Source organism: Phocoena sinus, chromosome 20 (genome assembly GCF_008692025.1).
Source record: "Phocoena sinus isolate mPhoSin1 chromosome 20, mPhoSin1.pri, whole genome shotgun sequence".
In the NCBI taxonomy this organism is placed as follows: Eukaryota; Metazoa; Chordata; class Mammalia; order Artiodactyla; family Phocoenidae; genus Phocoena; species Phocoena sinus.
In genome coordinates this window covers 44,852,931-44,869,311 of record NC_045782.1, presented here as the reverse complement: position 1 = coordinate 44,869,311, position 16,381 = coordinate 44,852,931, and the positions used below count along the sequence as shown (strand labels likewise).

The 16,381-nt window shown below is 37.7% G+C and overlaps 1 protein-coding gene across 2 annotated transcripts in view; it reads left to right on the top strand.

Annotated features, from left to right (window-relative positions):
* SMURF2 (SMAD specific E3 ubiquitin protein ligase 2) overlaps positions 1–14,867 on the top strand; it is a 159,879-nt gene extending 145,012 nt beyond the window's left edge. For both annotated transcript variants that reach the window (XM_032616027.1, XM_032616026.1), the window contains exons 13-19: positions 959–1,073; positions 2,851–3,029; positions 3,912–4,049; positions 7,255–7,375; positions 9,654–9,855; positions 11,113–11,188; positions 11,522–14,867. In XM_032616027.1, coding sequence (XP_032471918.1) covers positions 959–1,073; positions 2,851–3,029; positions 3,912–4,049; positions 7,255–7,375; positions 9,654–9,855; positions 11,113–11,188; positions 11,522–11,621 — 931 coding nt within the window. In that variant the 3' untranslated portion in view covers positions 11,622–14,867. The remainder of the gene's footprint in view (positions 1–958; positions 1,074–2,850; positions 3,030–3,911; positions 4,050–7,254; positions 7,376–9,653; positions 9,856–11,112; positions 11,189–11,521) is intronic.
* The last annotated feature ends 1,514 nt before the right edge of the window (positions 14,868–16,381 follow it).

Genomic DNA, 16,381 nt, shown 5'->3' with positions numbered 1-16,381 from the left:
AATATTTTCCTTTAACTACTTTAATAGTGTTTCACTGCATTTCCTAAAAATATATTATTCCATCTGTTTAATCCATAATATCAGAATATATCATTTATGTGCCTTTCCTAGCTGAGGAATGACAGTTGAGACTAGAATGACATCTCCTTAAAGCCTAGACTAGTCATTTTATTTCAGTTTCACCAAGATGAATAACAAGTTGTCTTTCATACTTTGAAAAATATAAATGATTTAATAAGCTTAAGTTGATAGTACTGTTTATTATGAGGTTTTAAAAACACCGTTGTATGCTTGAAACCAAGAAGTGGTATGGAACATACCCAGAAAATGCAGCTTTGCCCTTGTGTTCCCACCTGTACCAAATGCCTTGCAGTTTCTCACCACTTACATTTTTATCATGGTGTATTTTAGGGTTTACACAAAAAAGATAATGAAGATGGATAATGAAATTTTCTTACTAAAACAATATCAACAATAAAACATACCCTTGTCCGAAAGTAAGAGTAAATTAATGTTATATATCTGTATAAACTAGTATAAATCTGCCATGATTGGAGAGGACCAGGGTGCTATAGATGGACCACATGGATGTTTTGAAATAATACCATATTCTTCCCTTTATTTTATACTTATTATGAATTACACATTTGTTTAGCAATTAAAAGTAACAGACCACTGGGCTGCAGCATCTAATGAGTAGTTGGTACTTCTGGATATTATCCTTAGATTCTCTGATGTTAAAATGTCATAAAATTACCCAAAATTGAGTGAGAAGTGACTTCAATAAAACAAGAATTTTCATTTTCTTTTGGGGAATGGTAGACTTTTCTAATGTGATTTTATATAACTAGTTAGTGCTTTGTTTTATTAAAAACTTCTTGCTAACATGATTAATAGTGTATCTTAGTAAAGATGTATTCATTAACAAAAAATTCCTTTGGCATATCTTATTTTTTAGGGAGTGGTTATATCTCTTGTCACATGAAATGTTGAATCCTTACTATGGCCTCTTCCAGTATTCAAGAGATGATATCTATACATTGCAGATCAATCCTGATTCTGCAGTTAATCCGGTATGATTGGTGGTTATAATGATACAAATTAAGTTACGACCTACAATGTTTTTTAATCTTTAAATGTCAGTGTAGTTTATGACATAGGATTACTGTCTTTGTCCAAGTCACATCCTTGGACTTGGCAAGTCCTCTTTTAGAAAATGTTCTCAAGTAAATGATCGTGGATATGTGCAACAGTTTGGGCACAGGGAGGTTTACTGCATCACTGTTTATAGTAGCCCCAAGTGGAAACAACATTGCTGTCCATTAAGAGGGGGTTGATTAAATTATGACATGAAGCAGAATGACATGGTTAAGAGCATAGACTCTGGAATTAGAAAGACATGAGTTCATGTCCTTGTCCCATTACTAACTAGCTTTGTGACCTTCATTGACTTAAGCCTCAATTTTATCATTGCTAATAATAATAAATATAGTTTGGACCTGAGAGAGGGGTTGTGACAGTTAAATGAGACCCTGCACATTAAGTATTTAGCACAGTGCTATACATTATTAACCCTATTACATATTATTAAGCACTCAACAAGAGTTAGCAGCTGTTATTAATTTGTTTTTATATTATTTCTGTTATCTTTCCATACAAGGTTATATTATACAGCCACTAAAATGATGTTGTGGGATAATAGTTAATAACATGTAAAGATGGTATTTGTAATATATTAAGTGAAAAGAAGATTACAGAATAATAGTATGAAGCAAATTTTGGTAAACATGTATATGTGTAAACATTGAAAGGCTCTACAATACTGGTAGTGGTTATCTCTGGGTGTTAGACTATGGGCATTTTTTTTCTTGTCTATATTTTCTAACTATTTTGTAGTGAACAGGTATTGCTTTTTAAAAAGAAAAAAACTATTTTTAAGATAAAAGGGAGGCTTAAAGATTAGCTTAAAGATTATTAGAGAAATAAAAGAAGTTGAAAATACAAACATCCAACTAATAAAACAGTACATCCTAAAAGACCAAATCTGTCTAAACATGGTAGGCATGTTAGATTCATTGCAGGGTATTCTTTATAAAGGGAAGATTTTTAGGTGAAGGTTCTGCTTGGAGAGCTCATTACTGCCACTGTAGTAATGATAGCTCACGTTTGTTGAGCATTTACCATATGCCAGGTCCAGTGCCTTGGGCTTCATCACCTCATTTTACTACTCACAGAGCCCCTTTTTAGATACTGTTATTACCGTCATTTTTCCAGGTATGGAAAATTAGTTCCACAGGGGCTAAGTAATTTGCCCAAGTATACATAGCTAGTAGCTGGCAGAATCAGGACTCTAGTCCCAGTTAGACATGAAATCTGTCCCCTTAAATCTATGATGTTTTGAAGTTCAGTTTCTGGTTAGGTCAAAGGAAGAGGGAGGTATAGAATTGAAAGCTTTTTTCCCATGACAGAGCCAGGATTATAAGGGGCTTAGCAGGAGATGGGAGGAGAGGAAGAGAACAGGATCTGCAGGTGATTTAATGAAGCTGCAGAGGGACTGTAGTTTGGGCTTAATTTCTGAGGATAAACTTTACAGAATGACTACCCTTTGAGAGGGGCATTGGCTCTGCTGTAATATTTTATAGCAAAGTATAGTATCTATAGAGACTCTCCCTAATGATTGCTGGGCTTTGATAGGATAACCTATTCCATTTAAATAGTTATAAACTGGAGTATAAGTTGATACTTACTGTTTATTTAAAAAATTACCATTGCTTAAATATTTAATTTTTATTAAAAATTCCCTGGATAGTATCTACCTTGAGTATTTATGTAAACTCTTCTCAATTTCAGGAACATTTATCATATTTCCACTTCGTTGGACGAATAATGGGAATGGCTGTGTTTCATGGACATTATATTGATGGTGGTTTCACATTGCCTTTTTATAAACAGTTGCTTGGGAAGTCCATTACCTTGGATGACATGGAGTTAGTTGATCCAGATCTTCATAACAGTTTAGTGTGGATACTGTATGTATTGAGTCTTGTTCGTTATATTTAGAATCTGAGCTTTTAAAAAAGATATATGTTTCAAAATGGATGTACTTTTTTTGAAATATAAAAAATGATTTTTAAAAGTACTTACACATAATGATTTCCTCAACACGGTGCAAGTTGTTTCCATCCTGCATGTTAGAATAAGATATTCCTGCTTAAGTGGTGGCTGTTGAAAACATACTTTAAAAAGGGTATTTGTGGGGCTTCCCTGGTGGCGCAGTGGTTGAGAGTCCGCCTGCCGATGCAGGGGACACGGGTTCGTGCCCCGGTCCAGGAAGATCCCACGAGCTGCGGAGCGGCTGGGCCCATGAGCCATGGCCGCTGAGCCTGCGCGTCCGGAGCCTGTGCTCCTCAACGGGAGAGGCCACAACAGTGAGAGGCCCTCATACCGCAAAAAAAAAAAAAAAAGAGGGTATTTGTAAGAATCAGTTCTGTTTTGGGGGGTGTCATTCGTTTGTGAAGATACACTGGCCATGGTTATTTTTACCAAGTACACGAGTAGCTTTCTCAGTGGGGATACTCAGGTGTTTAGTCACTTGGGTTACCCAGACTCAAGTAGGGCTTCTTACCTGAAAGCCAAACATTACTGAGTTTTCCCTGTGTAGACCCCAGTTTTCCAGGGCTTTCTCATTACTCAGGAAGGAAAATGTTCCTGGTGTTTATGAAGGTTAAAGCTCTTTGACTTTTCTGCCCCAAAACTAGGAGGTATGGTGGCATAAGAACTAATAAAAGGAATCTAACCCTATGTTTGCATGTCATAAAACTACCTTAGTTTTGTCTCACCAATTAATACATGTACAATATCTGTATTTTAGATTTTCCAATGAAGTGTCTTTCCCTGTCTTCCCTTCCTAGTGAGAATGATATCACAGGTGTTTTGGACCATACCTTCTGTGTCGAACATAATGCCTATGGTGAAATTATTCAGCATGAACTTAAACCAAATGGCAAGAGTATCCCTGTTACTGAAGAAAATAAAAAAGAATATGTCAGGTAAACACTTCTGTGTTCTTAAGCCAGAGACTTGTTTTAATGTTCTAGAATGGCGGTACAGAAAAACATTTATGTGTTTAGGTAGTGTTACTTATTGCTACAAAATAGGCTTCTGCAGAATTTAGTGGCTTAGAAACAACCACCATTTTATTATTTCTCACAATCCTGTGGGTCAGAAATTTAGATCGAGGACAACAGGGACAGCACACTTCTCCTCCATGTAGTGTCAGCTGGGATGGAAATGTTAAGAAGGCCTCTTCACTCACATATCTGATGCCTCACCGAGGGTGGCTCGAATGGCTGTGGGCTAGCTGGAATGGACACTGGGTCTGGGGCTTAGTTCTCACTGTTGGCTGGGCTCTTTGGTTATCCCCATGTGGTATCAGAGGCCCCTCATTCTCACCATGGCCTCTCTCTCTAGCACAATAGCCAGACTTCTTATGGCATGGCTGGTTTCCCAGAGCACAAAAGCAGTTGTTGGATCTTTTTAAGGCCTGAGCCTGGAACTGGCCAACATCACCTCTGCTGTATTCTTTTGGTTAAAGCGAGTCACATGCCAGCCCAGGTTTGGTGTGGAGGAGGGGCTGTACAAAGGCACACATACCAGGAAACACGGTTCGTGGCGTCACGTGTAACGTAGCTACCACAGCTAGCTGTACAGAAGCACTTTTGTGCTGTATCACTAGGACTTATCCTATTTATAAATAAGCACATTGTGGATTTATATAAGAAATATATTTCTTATAAAAGAAATACAAGGAAATGTTCTTTAAGTTTTATGAAATCACCTGTTGATTGAGGAATTTAGAAGTGTTGAGTTAGAGCATTTGGTTCATGGTATCTAAAGTTCTTCTAAACATTAAACTATGATAATCAAATTTAGGAGTTTGAACTTTACCATATATACATAGAAACATTCACGCTATATGTTTTTGTACAGAATATGTCCCCAGGTCTTATTGGCTAAAATTTTCTAGTTTATAGATGAGGCCCATCAGTCTCATAGATTGTGAATACTGGTATAGCTTTTTTGGAAAACAGTTTGATAACAGCTACCAAAATGAGAACACATATGCAGCTCCATTTTTTAGGAATCTATTCTTTGGAAACACATATCTGATTAAAGAAATATGAATAAGGATGTTTAACTAAATACTACTCGTAAAAAAATTGAAAACTGCTAAAATGTTTTTAGAAAGAGAATGGATGATTAAATACATTAAACAGAATATTATGTGGATATTTAAAGAAAGATAGACTCTGCATAAGCTGTCATTTAAAAGGCAAGTCTTAGAAGGAAAAAAGTCTGCATTGTTTTATACTCAGAAAATGTTCAGGAAGGCCACTTACCAAATAAAATGTTTGCCCAGGGTGAGGGAGTAGAGGTGACGGGCCTGGAAGTAGAGAGAGAAAAGAGGATAAAAGAGTGGACTTTCAGATTTTACTCTGTCTCCACGTTTAATTTTTTTTTTTTTTTTTTTTAAGGCCGCACCGTGCGGCATGCGGGACCTTAGTTCCCTGACCAGGGATTGAACCCGTGTCCCCTGCAGTGGGAGCGCGGAGTCTTAACCACTGGACCACTGGGGAAGTCCCATTAATATTTGATTTTTTTAAATAAAATTTTTCTTTTAATAACAAACATGTATTACATTTCTAATTAAAAAAAGAAGAATGAGGGACTTCCCCGGTGGTCCAGTGGTTGGGACTCTGCAGTTCCACTGCTGGGGGCGCAGGTTTGGGGTTCAATCCCTGGTCGGGGAACTAAGATCCCCCATGTTGTGCGACACAGCCAAAAAAAAAATAAATAAAATAAGAATGAATGGGAATTTCCTGAATTTCAGTAGTGTCTCACTTCCAGGACCTAGTGTGGGCTGCTCACTTTCTAGGATTCAGTCACGTTTATAGCACACAGTAATTTTCCCTTACCAAATACAGTTTTGAGGGACTTTCCTGGTGGTGCAGTGGTTAAGAATCCGCCTGCCAATGCAGGGGACATGGGTTCGAGCCCTGGTCCAGGAAGATCCCACATGCCATGGAGCAACTAAGCCCACGTGCCACAACTACTGAGCCTGCGCTCTAGGACCCATGAGCCGCAACTACTGAGCCCGCATGCTGCAACTACTGAAGCCCATGTGCCTAGAGCCTGTGCTCCGCAGCAAGAGAAGCCACTGCAATGAGAAGCCTGCGCACTGCAATGAAGAGTAGCCCCTGCTCACCATAGCTAGAGAAAGCCTGCGCACAGCAAAGAAGACCCAACACAGCCAAAAATAAATAAATAGTTTACAAAAATAGTTTTGAAAATTTTAAAATGACAAAGAAAACCTTTTTACAGGTGTGTAGTTTTGCTGTCCCCTTAAACAAACAAAAAATGAGGTCCCCCAAAGGATATCATTAATATTAAGTAACTTATTTCTTAAAGTAGAGAACTATTTCTCCAAGTTTAGAAAAGGAAATACTGGCAAATTGGGAGTATGAGTAGTTCTGAGATTTGTGAGATGGAGAGCTTTTCCTGGGAAGATAGATTAAAAAAAAAAATAATTCTTGTATAAATTATAAGTCCAAATCAAAGGCGTAAGTAGAGCTACACAAGAGATGTAGTTTAGTGTACATTTGTTGCTAAAATTACATCTTCCAGGGCTTTTAAAGCTTATAGGGAAAAATGAGTATTTAGTCAAAAAGTGCTTGCTATTGGCTTTTACTGTTTCTTCTCATTTTGGATATGGGGATTCTCTTTACCTCTTCTTCCCCCATATACAACCCACAAAATATAAAGAAAACACCCTACACGTTCAGATTATATTTTCAAGTGAAACCAGAAAAATAGTCATTTTTGGTTGAATGGGTTTTCCTGGTTATCAGTGTGCATGCCAGAAGTTGAGAAAGACATTTCATTCTCATTTTAACTTCAGACTCATCTACTCTCTAGCCAACTTCCAGTTTAATAGGACTTTTACTGATGTGAAGAGTTGCTGTATTGATGCTGCTTTTGTTGGTGGAAGGTTACCGCTTTTTAATTTATGGTGAACTGCCTCACAGCTCAGGATCCATCTATACCTTCAGTAACCTGAGATTCTTTTAGATTTTAGACTAAATTCTTAATGCTAGATGCTTGTAAAGTGCAACGTTGCTAAAGTACTAGAGATTCATAATAATTACCAAACCTGAATATATTTGATCATATGAAACCCCTGTCCGATGTTTCCAGACTCTATGTGAACTGGAGATTTTTACGAGGAATTGAGGCACAATTCCTGGCCCTGCAGAAAGGATTTAATGAAGTAATTCCACAGCATCTGCTGAAGACATTTGATGAGAAGGAGTTAGAGGTCAGTGTATTAATGTCATGACATCATCTAGTATAACAAAGAAAGTTTGGGAATTTTCTGTTACTTAGTTTTAGAGGAAAGCTGTATTTCTGGTGCTTTTGAAGTTTTATGATGTGATGCTGTGAGAATTCTAATTCACAGGAAAAGTCTTTCCTGCTTTTGGAAAAGCCTTTCATGTTTTGGAAATTTTACAAGTAGCCAGTCTCTCTTATATTGTGACTATTCTTAATTTATTTTTCCATATTTTCCGTTCATGCGTTTAATAGATTTCGTGTCTTCTGTGTACGTTCTTCCAGTGTTGTTTTCTATTCCCTAGTTAAGTGGGTATTGATTTAGTTAAATAAAACTTTATTAATTGGTCTCCACCATATTGACATTTATCTGGAATAAAAGCCTAGGCTTAATTGGATTTACATTAAGCTTTGTAAGAAAGCAGTTGAGGGGCTTCCCTGGTGGCGCAGTGGTTGAGAGTCCGCCTGTCGATGCAGGGGACGTGGGTTTGTGCCCCGGTTGGGGAAGATCCCACATGCCGCGGAGCGGCTGGACCCATGAGCCATGGCCGCTGAGCCTGCGCGTCCGGAGCCTGTGCTCCGCGACGGGAGAGGCCACAACAGTGAGAGGCCCGCGTACCGCAAAAAAAAAAAAAAAAAAGGCAGTTGATAGACAAAAACGTAGAGGAAATAATTGAAACACTTAGGTTAAACTCCGTCTCAACAACCTCAGTCTCCTTGGAAACATTCGTTACTAATAGTAACTATAATAAACAGTTAACCATTTTTTATTCTAAAACTAGTCCTTAAAGCACCATAGGGTTGGTGTTATAATTAAGACCTTTAACAAATACATCTCAGTTTCTACTGAACTACTTTGAAAAAACAATGAGGTTTTATTCTACCTGAGGTTCCAAATTTAATTAGTGGCTAGGGATAGCATAAATATTTAAAGTCGATACATAATTTAAAACATGATTTTATTCATTAACTTCAGCATCCTTTCTAACTAAATCTGTTAACAGACCTGTTAGCAAACAAGTCTAAAAAGATTGGCTTGACTTACTACCATCCCCATTCCTTTTTTGATTGGACTATTCTGTAGTGAAATGACCAGAAGGAAGTAGTCAGAAGGTGGAAGAAAACATAGCAGGAATGGCAGTAAAGTTGAAATACGATGCATTTTTATCTGTTCATACAATGAATAAGGAATTTGGCTTTAAAACTACCACTCCTCTAAAGAAAAGAATTTAGGGAGGTACCGTCTGTGGTCATGGGCACTTCTGTAACCCTGCTCGGACACCTACTACCTGTTAGTGTGGCAGTGGCCAGTCATTTTTTCAGACGCTACAGAAGCTTTGTTGCAGGTTTTATTCAGTAACGTTAGGGTTTGTTATATACTTTGTACTGCTAATGAAGTTAGGCTTTTTACAAAAGTATATGTATATAATTAGTGTTAGACTAGGTTAATATAGTTACGAAATATAGGATTTGCAGGTTACATTATGTTTTACACTACACTATCATAATTGAGTGTTATAAACACATCAGTAGGATGAGTCAGTCTTGGACCCTAGGGAGGCGTGAGTATTAATAATATCAAAGTGATTTTGATATACCTCGTCTATACTGAGCCTGCATCAGGATGCCAAGCAGAGCTCTATTATCAATGCATTCATATATTTCATACTTTGGTCCAACTTTAAGCAGATTGTATCCCTTATTCAACACAACTTCTTGAGTTCCTGTGCAGTGTTGGTTGCTTTTGCAGGATGTAACGAAACAGATGTTACTGCCATATTACAGCAGAGGAGACTGTGGCCAAGGGAAGTGAACTGAACTGCCCAGAATCCCAAAGCTAATAAGTGTTGAAACCCGAATAATAGATGCAAGTCTTAAGGAAGGCACATATAAACTGTATTTACTCTGAGTCTAGTTTCTGTCCATTAAAAATTTTTTTAGAATTCTGTGAAGTTATGGAACTTTTCATCTTATGTCCATCACAGTGGTGGTTCTCAGATCCTGGGTAGGGAACCTGCAGTGACTAGGTACTCATGGAACTTTTTAAAAAATACGGATCCTAATTCACCCAGATTCACAGAATTAAAATCTCTGAGCATAGGACCTAGTGTATATATTTTGAAAAACTTTCCAGATGGTTCTCATGTCTACCCTCAATTAAGAACACCATATGAAAGCCAACTCTGCAAATCTAAAGTTCTATTTTAAGGAATTTTTGGCTTAGGTTGGGTTTCCATTGGCTCATTATTTGTGCAATATTTTAACAGCTCATTATTTGTGGACTTGGAAAGATAGATGTTAATGACTGGAAGGTAAACACCCGGTTAAAACACTGTACACCAGACAGCAATGTTGTCAAGTGGTTTTGGAAGGCTGTGGAGTTTTTTGATGAAGAGCGACGAGCACGGTTACTTCAGTTTGTGACAGGCTCATCCCGAGTGCCTCTGCAGGGCTTCAAAGCTTTACAAGGTAAGAAAGCCAGAGGGACAGACGATGTGGCATCTAATAATTGGGGGCAGGGGGTCAATATTTGGTGTACATAGATGGTGTACAAACATGTGCTTACATACAGATTCTCTTTTCACTCTAGTTCTTATCTGTAACTCTCATGTCTTGATACCTTCTTCTCTTTCCTTTGTTCCCTCCCAAGAGCATTTTCTGCTGGGTTCTCTGTGACTGTAGTGAGTGCTGCATGTTAGAGACCATATGTGTCGATGCTCTGCCTTTTCTTTTCTGGTCTCCTTGCTTTTAAATTCTGTTGCACATTCCTGTAGGGGAAGTCTGTCTGCTTCCATGTTCACATCTCAACCTGGCAAACATTTACCCACTTGGGATGCCTCTCCCCCCTACTTTTTTATTCTTTTAACAGAAAGAGGCAGCATGAGTCATGGAAGTCATTTGTTTGGTCAGAGCACTTTAATTAATGCATGGCATCAGACCATTTTACAGCCGTATTCCGTTTTTAAGAATTGTTGTCCATGGAATAGCTGTTTAATTTTGGGAGGAGTTGGTATATTGCTCATGATCGTGGTGCCTCACTGGGTGGCAGTTGCTTCCTTTACCTCTGAAGCTCTTTATTTTCACAACTGCTGCTGCTGGTGATGACTGAGGGTGTACGAAGCAAGACTGGTACATAATTCAACAGTGTTGCCCACAGTCCATATATCAAAAATCCATTGGGAAAGCATACTTGAGTCATGCTTGCATTCCCTATTTGGAGAACTCATCATTATCAGACTACCCAGATGAATAAAGTAAAGTTGTATTTCTACAAACTTTTGTATGGGGTGCCTTATGTTACCTGAAATTTATTCTATAGACTGCTAATCTTTTGCTCTCAGTGAAGGTTGAGTTGTGAAACTTAAATTTGCATTAGGTTGTCATCTTTTTGAATGTGTATATATGTATTGGATCTTGGATTTGCCCATTTACTTCTTTTTTGGGGACACTGATTTTCTGTAGAAGATAGAAGTTGGCAAAGGATTTCAATCCTGAACTTTTTCTCAAATTGAAATGCTAGCAGATTAAGGAATCCAGCCTTATCCAAGGTCAATTCCGGCTTTTAAAACCCAGACTGTTTTCCTGCTGCCCTTTGGCAGCTTATATGGAGTCACTAGTACCCTCCTATCCCTCGACCCTGTGGTTTACATACCAGTTTTATCCTGAGATTCTGGAGACTAATATGTGCACCCACAGTGGTCTGACCCTCATTTGCTTCCTTTGCAGGTGCTGCAGGCCCACGACTCTTTACCATACACCAGATTGATGCCTGCACTAACAACCTGCCAAAAGCCCACACTTGGTAAGTTATTTCTGTAGCTTTTGTCTCTCATTCCATGTATGTAGCTGTTAGTTCCAAACAGATTTGACATTTCGTCTGTTGTTCTTATTACTAAATGGACCCTTAAAAGAGTTGCTTATCATTCCTTTTAAGTGAATTAAGATTATCCAGAAATTGATAGGAAAACCCCAAAGCAATAATCTCTACTTGAGAGAAATATAACCTTTTTCTTGTCATTTTCTATGTGACACAGAGTAATGTGGCTGTATTAGGGTAAACGAATTAGTATACACTTGCTAGGTCAGTTGAACTGTTTTGAATGAACTGTGTAAAATCTGATTTGCTTAATTACAGCTTCAATCGAATAGACATTCCGCCCTATGAAAGCTATGAAAAGTTATATGAAAAGCTGCTAACAGCCATTGAAGAAACATGTGGATTTGCTGTGGAATGACAACTTCAAGGATTTACCCAGGACTCTAATTATACCCTGACTGACAGCCTCCTTTCAGCAGAGTTTCAAGGAACGCTGACATACAGGAAAATGCACCCCCCTTTTTAAAAAAAATTTTAGGATACTGTGAGGGGAAAGGACAATTCTGAAATTCCTTTTCAAGGAAAAAAAGGTCTTTATGCTTTGCCATGAGGCCACATTCAGCTGCTATTTAAAATTAATATCTTGAACCTAAAGAATGCTGACTTTTCCTACATTTCCAGAGTTAGGCAGTATTCTACACTTAAAGACTACTACTATTTTTATAAAAGGTAATCTATTCAAATCGCTTCACAGATTTCAACTCTATCAAACATCAAGACAACTTCAGCAGTCGGTACAAGTCACATTTCATTTTGGTTGAATACATGATTTTGAACAGCTCCTGTACTTGCTCTTTGTAAAAAAAAAAAAATAAAATTATTTTGAATTATTCTAACTTTGTAAACAATTGGCTATAAAAGAATCTTTAAAAAGTTAAGCCATTTACATGTTTAATTACATTTTTCTATAGCAAAGCATTATATTTTAAAAGCATTATATGTTTCAACCTAGCCTAAGTGAGTCTTTTTTTATATTTTTCAAGCATGAATTCCATGGAATACAGCTATATAATTTTGGTTGTCCAATTCTTAATGCAACCATTTAGTCTGAACTTAGTAGCTTATTTGCTACAATAAGATGCATTCAGGGGCTCCCTGTTTTTAAGAGACTTTAAAAAAAATCTTAATTTTTTATCTTGAATGAATATGATCGGGTATTTTGCATTTACTTTGCATCTTAAATGGAAATACTGCATTTTTATAGCTACTCAGATCATGTGGATGGGATTGGATTTTCATTCTTTTATTGGGTCAGCTTATCTTTGATATATATATACTATTTCTATAAACCAAAGTCTCCTGTGACAAGTGCACCTAACTTATATTACGTTTTAATTATGGTAAGTTTCTATCAAGTAAACCATCCTGAATCTCTGTTTAGCTGCTCATATTTTAAGCAGATAAAATTACGAAAAGGAAAAATTTTGCTCTAAAGATTATTTAGCAAGCTTAGAAAACCCTGCTTTTACCTAAAATCAAGTGGGGTGGTGGGGCAGGGATGATTACTAATAAGTGATTCTGACTCTGTCACAGACAATACTTTCCGTCTGAAGAGTGATTTTGGAGGTAAGGGAATCCCAGTTCGCTTGGTGGTGAAGATCAGCATTTGATTTTGAAATATCCATATTTAGTTTTCAAGGTGTGTGGCATGTTGCATGACCCAGAAGGCAACCACAGTTCTGGAGTGAGAGATTGGAAAAATCTGAAATCATGGGTGGATTTTTAAATTCAAATATCAGAAATCTGCACTATTTTTTTTTTACATTGTTGTGAAATCAAGAATAGCAATTTTGATGAGATAGCTTTGTTTAAATTTTGCAGCTTAATTATCAAGTGAATAAGCCCCTTGTGTTCTTTCGTTTGATGGATTGGTTTTCAGTCTGTGTTCTTGGAGCCAAGGGGCTCCTCAGAGGTGCCTCAGAAGTAATGGTTAAGAGAGGAGGGACAAAGAAAGAGGGAGAAGAAACGTAGCTGGTACTTGAGCAGGGGCCTCCAACTCCCCACCCCTCTTTACCCAGAGCAGCTCCGATTTTTCTCTTTTATATACATTGGAATTCCACGTAAGCTTTCATGGGGGCTAGGAGGGGTGGGGGGATGGGTAGAATAAGAGGTGGAAAATTTGCTGCTTAAAAAAAGTTGAGAACTACTCCTGTCGTTTCTAAGTATTTAAATTTATTTCATTCATTCAGCCAAATTTGGCAGCCATACAAGCTGGTTACAGTCGTAACTGTGTAGTGGCGATGTGCTTATGCTGACCTTTTTCTTCCCACTTTGTTTTCCTACTGCATTCTTAGTAGTACCGAAGAACATCTTAAAACATACTGTTTGATCATCAGTAGTTTTCAGCTTTCACGATAGTACCTTATTGGTTGCAGGTCCATCTCTCTCATATATGAAAGCACTAGCGCAGTGTAACTGTGCCTATTATAATTTTTCAGTAATAGTAAGTACACGATGAACACTTCAGAGAAATCATAACTGACGGATGCAGTAATAATGAAATGCTACTCTCATACTAATGTACAATATAGAGCAGGCAAATGCCATCGCTTTTTGAGTGCCTTCTTAATTTTATAATAATGACTTAATAGAGCTTTAAAAGAAAGAAATTACCCTCCCTTACAGTCTATGGTATCACCAACATAATTTATAAGAACAGGATGATTTAGATTTCATTTTCAAAGTTATGTTACCTGATCACTTCCAAATAGGTGCTAAGCAAACAAAACGTGCCAATGTATCATTGAACCTTGGACTTGCACCTCATGTGTAATGTGAATATTTATTTCCACATGTCCCTCTCAGCTGGGTTTTTTCTAATCCATCCTCTAGTTTTATTTCAGATTTGTGATGTCATGTTTCCATACATTGCCTTTCTATCATGAATACTTACGAACAATGGTTACTTTGTAGAGCTCATATGCAATACAGAGGTGAGTTTTGTTTCTGAGGGTCTTAGTTCTTTGGTGTAAAGAGTTTTTAAATAGTGCTGTGTATAGTGTACATTTTGTTTTGCACATAGTTTGTTGCCCTGAATGGGTTTTGTTTTTACCAAGTCTTTTTTCCCTTGTAATTACACTCCAGAGCACAAGTTTCCTTTCTTTTAAATACAAGGTAGTTTGCTTTATTTTACAACACTAAGTCTGCTTGAACTTCTGGTGCATCGAGCTGATTGCATTGATGGGAGTTAAGAGATTGTTCCAGACATCTTTACAGTTTGATAGAGCAGCTCCTCCTGCTTCTGTCTTTAGGCTGCAGCACAGTCAATGGGTGCCATTTGTAGTATTTAATGTACTTACATTAGGATGATGATTGTACCAAATGCTGAGTTGTTTTGTTTCTAGATGTAATTAGTTCACTTAATGTAATATTCTTCCTTCTCTCAAACTGACTTTAAAAACAAAGTTTTATCATTTTCATTGTATTTATTACAGAGTGTTTTAGCTTTGATATTCTTTGTATTTTCACTCAGTTGTTACATGAGCTTTATCAATAACATCTGTATAAATGGTTTTTAAGAATTAACTATGTATGTGCCCATGCCGAAGTTGAGCAATAAAATGAATGCTGTTTGCACTGTCACAGCATCAAAGTTTTTAAAGAATATTGAGTTTACAATGAATTGTTTTGAAGAAATTTGATTGGGTCTATAAGAGTGACAGCATACGAGCCATAAAATGTGAAGTTTAAGATTCATGGGCCTTCCTTAGTTGATGCCTTTGTCACGTGGTAGAGCCTCAGAGGGCTCAGGACCCCCTTTCTGTCTCCAGGTTGAGCAGGGAAGGTGCTTGTTTTCTCCTGCCATGGCACATCCTTAGGTTGGCAGTGGCTCTTGGTGGGCAATGGCCTGTAACAACTGTCACAGGCTCTGGAGGGCAGAGCTATGACTGGGGCCTCATTTGCTACCTTGGTGTTGAGCAGTAGAATCCTCAAAATGAAACGCAGAAGTCAGTTATATTTTTCCAAGAAGCCATGACTTCTTGGGTCGTGATTCACAATTCTATAAATATAGTGGATTAAAGTCCAGCTAAATATGTGGGTGGAAAAAGAACTGGATACGATGTTTTTTCGTCAAGAATAGTCCATGTAAGTCTCTCCACAGCACAGGCCATACAGAGAGGAATGTCTGGGAGATGCAGTGGAAGCAGTGGTGTGTTAAAGTTCCAAAAGCAGGCATGGGGTCCACTTTTTACATCCTTTTGCAATGTAGTTTTTTGCTTTGCCTCGCATTGCCAGTTTACAATTGGTTGTGATCTAAAATTTATAAATTTTTAGTACATTAAAGATTTAGTATTATCACCTATAAATTACCCAAAAGTTTGAGCAATATGTGACATTTTTCTGCTCTGTGGTGACCTGAAAGATTTGTCCTTTCATTATAATGAATGTTAACCTTTGCACCCACTGCATTTATTTGTACTTTATATCCCAAATGCTTATTGTAGTATGTGCATAGCAGAAATGAGGTAATTATACAGAAAAAGGGTTAAATCCCTATGTTAATATTCTTAGAAAACTAGACAGATCAGATTTTTTAAAGATATATTTCATTAAAAGGTATGTGCCCTAAATGTGACTTGTTCTTTGTCCACTCAGCAAATTATCTGCTGTGCTCCTACACATGCTGTGCTCCTACTATGTGTCCAGCTCTGTACTAGCTTTAGGGATTAGCTTTGGATGGTTGTTAAAAAACTGAACTTCCAAACTAGTGCTTCTAGCGTATCTCGGTAGACGCTGAAGTGCAAACTGAGGTACTCAGAACTCAGTTTGTGTACAGCAAAGAAGTTGGTCATGATGGGAGCACAGGATTAAATACCTCACCTAAGCAAGGCTTCACATCCCAGACTTGGTTTTTAAAACAGCTGGTTTGTTCCCCCATCCCCCTTTCCCCATGACATCTCAGATCCTAGCATACCTTTTGTGGATATTTGGGCTGGTTTGATCTAGGTTATCAAAATAGTCTGAGCTGTAAACCCCACTTCTCTCTTACAGTGTTTTGTAAGCAAAGGAGGTGGAGAGGCAACTGTAGCAGCCTGTGGGGTGGGTAAGCGATCCATCCAAGATTTTCCTCCTGCTGACTTAAGTGTTTATGAAGTCTTTTGATTTTCAGCCCAGGAA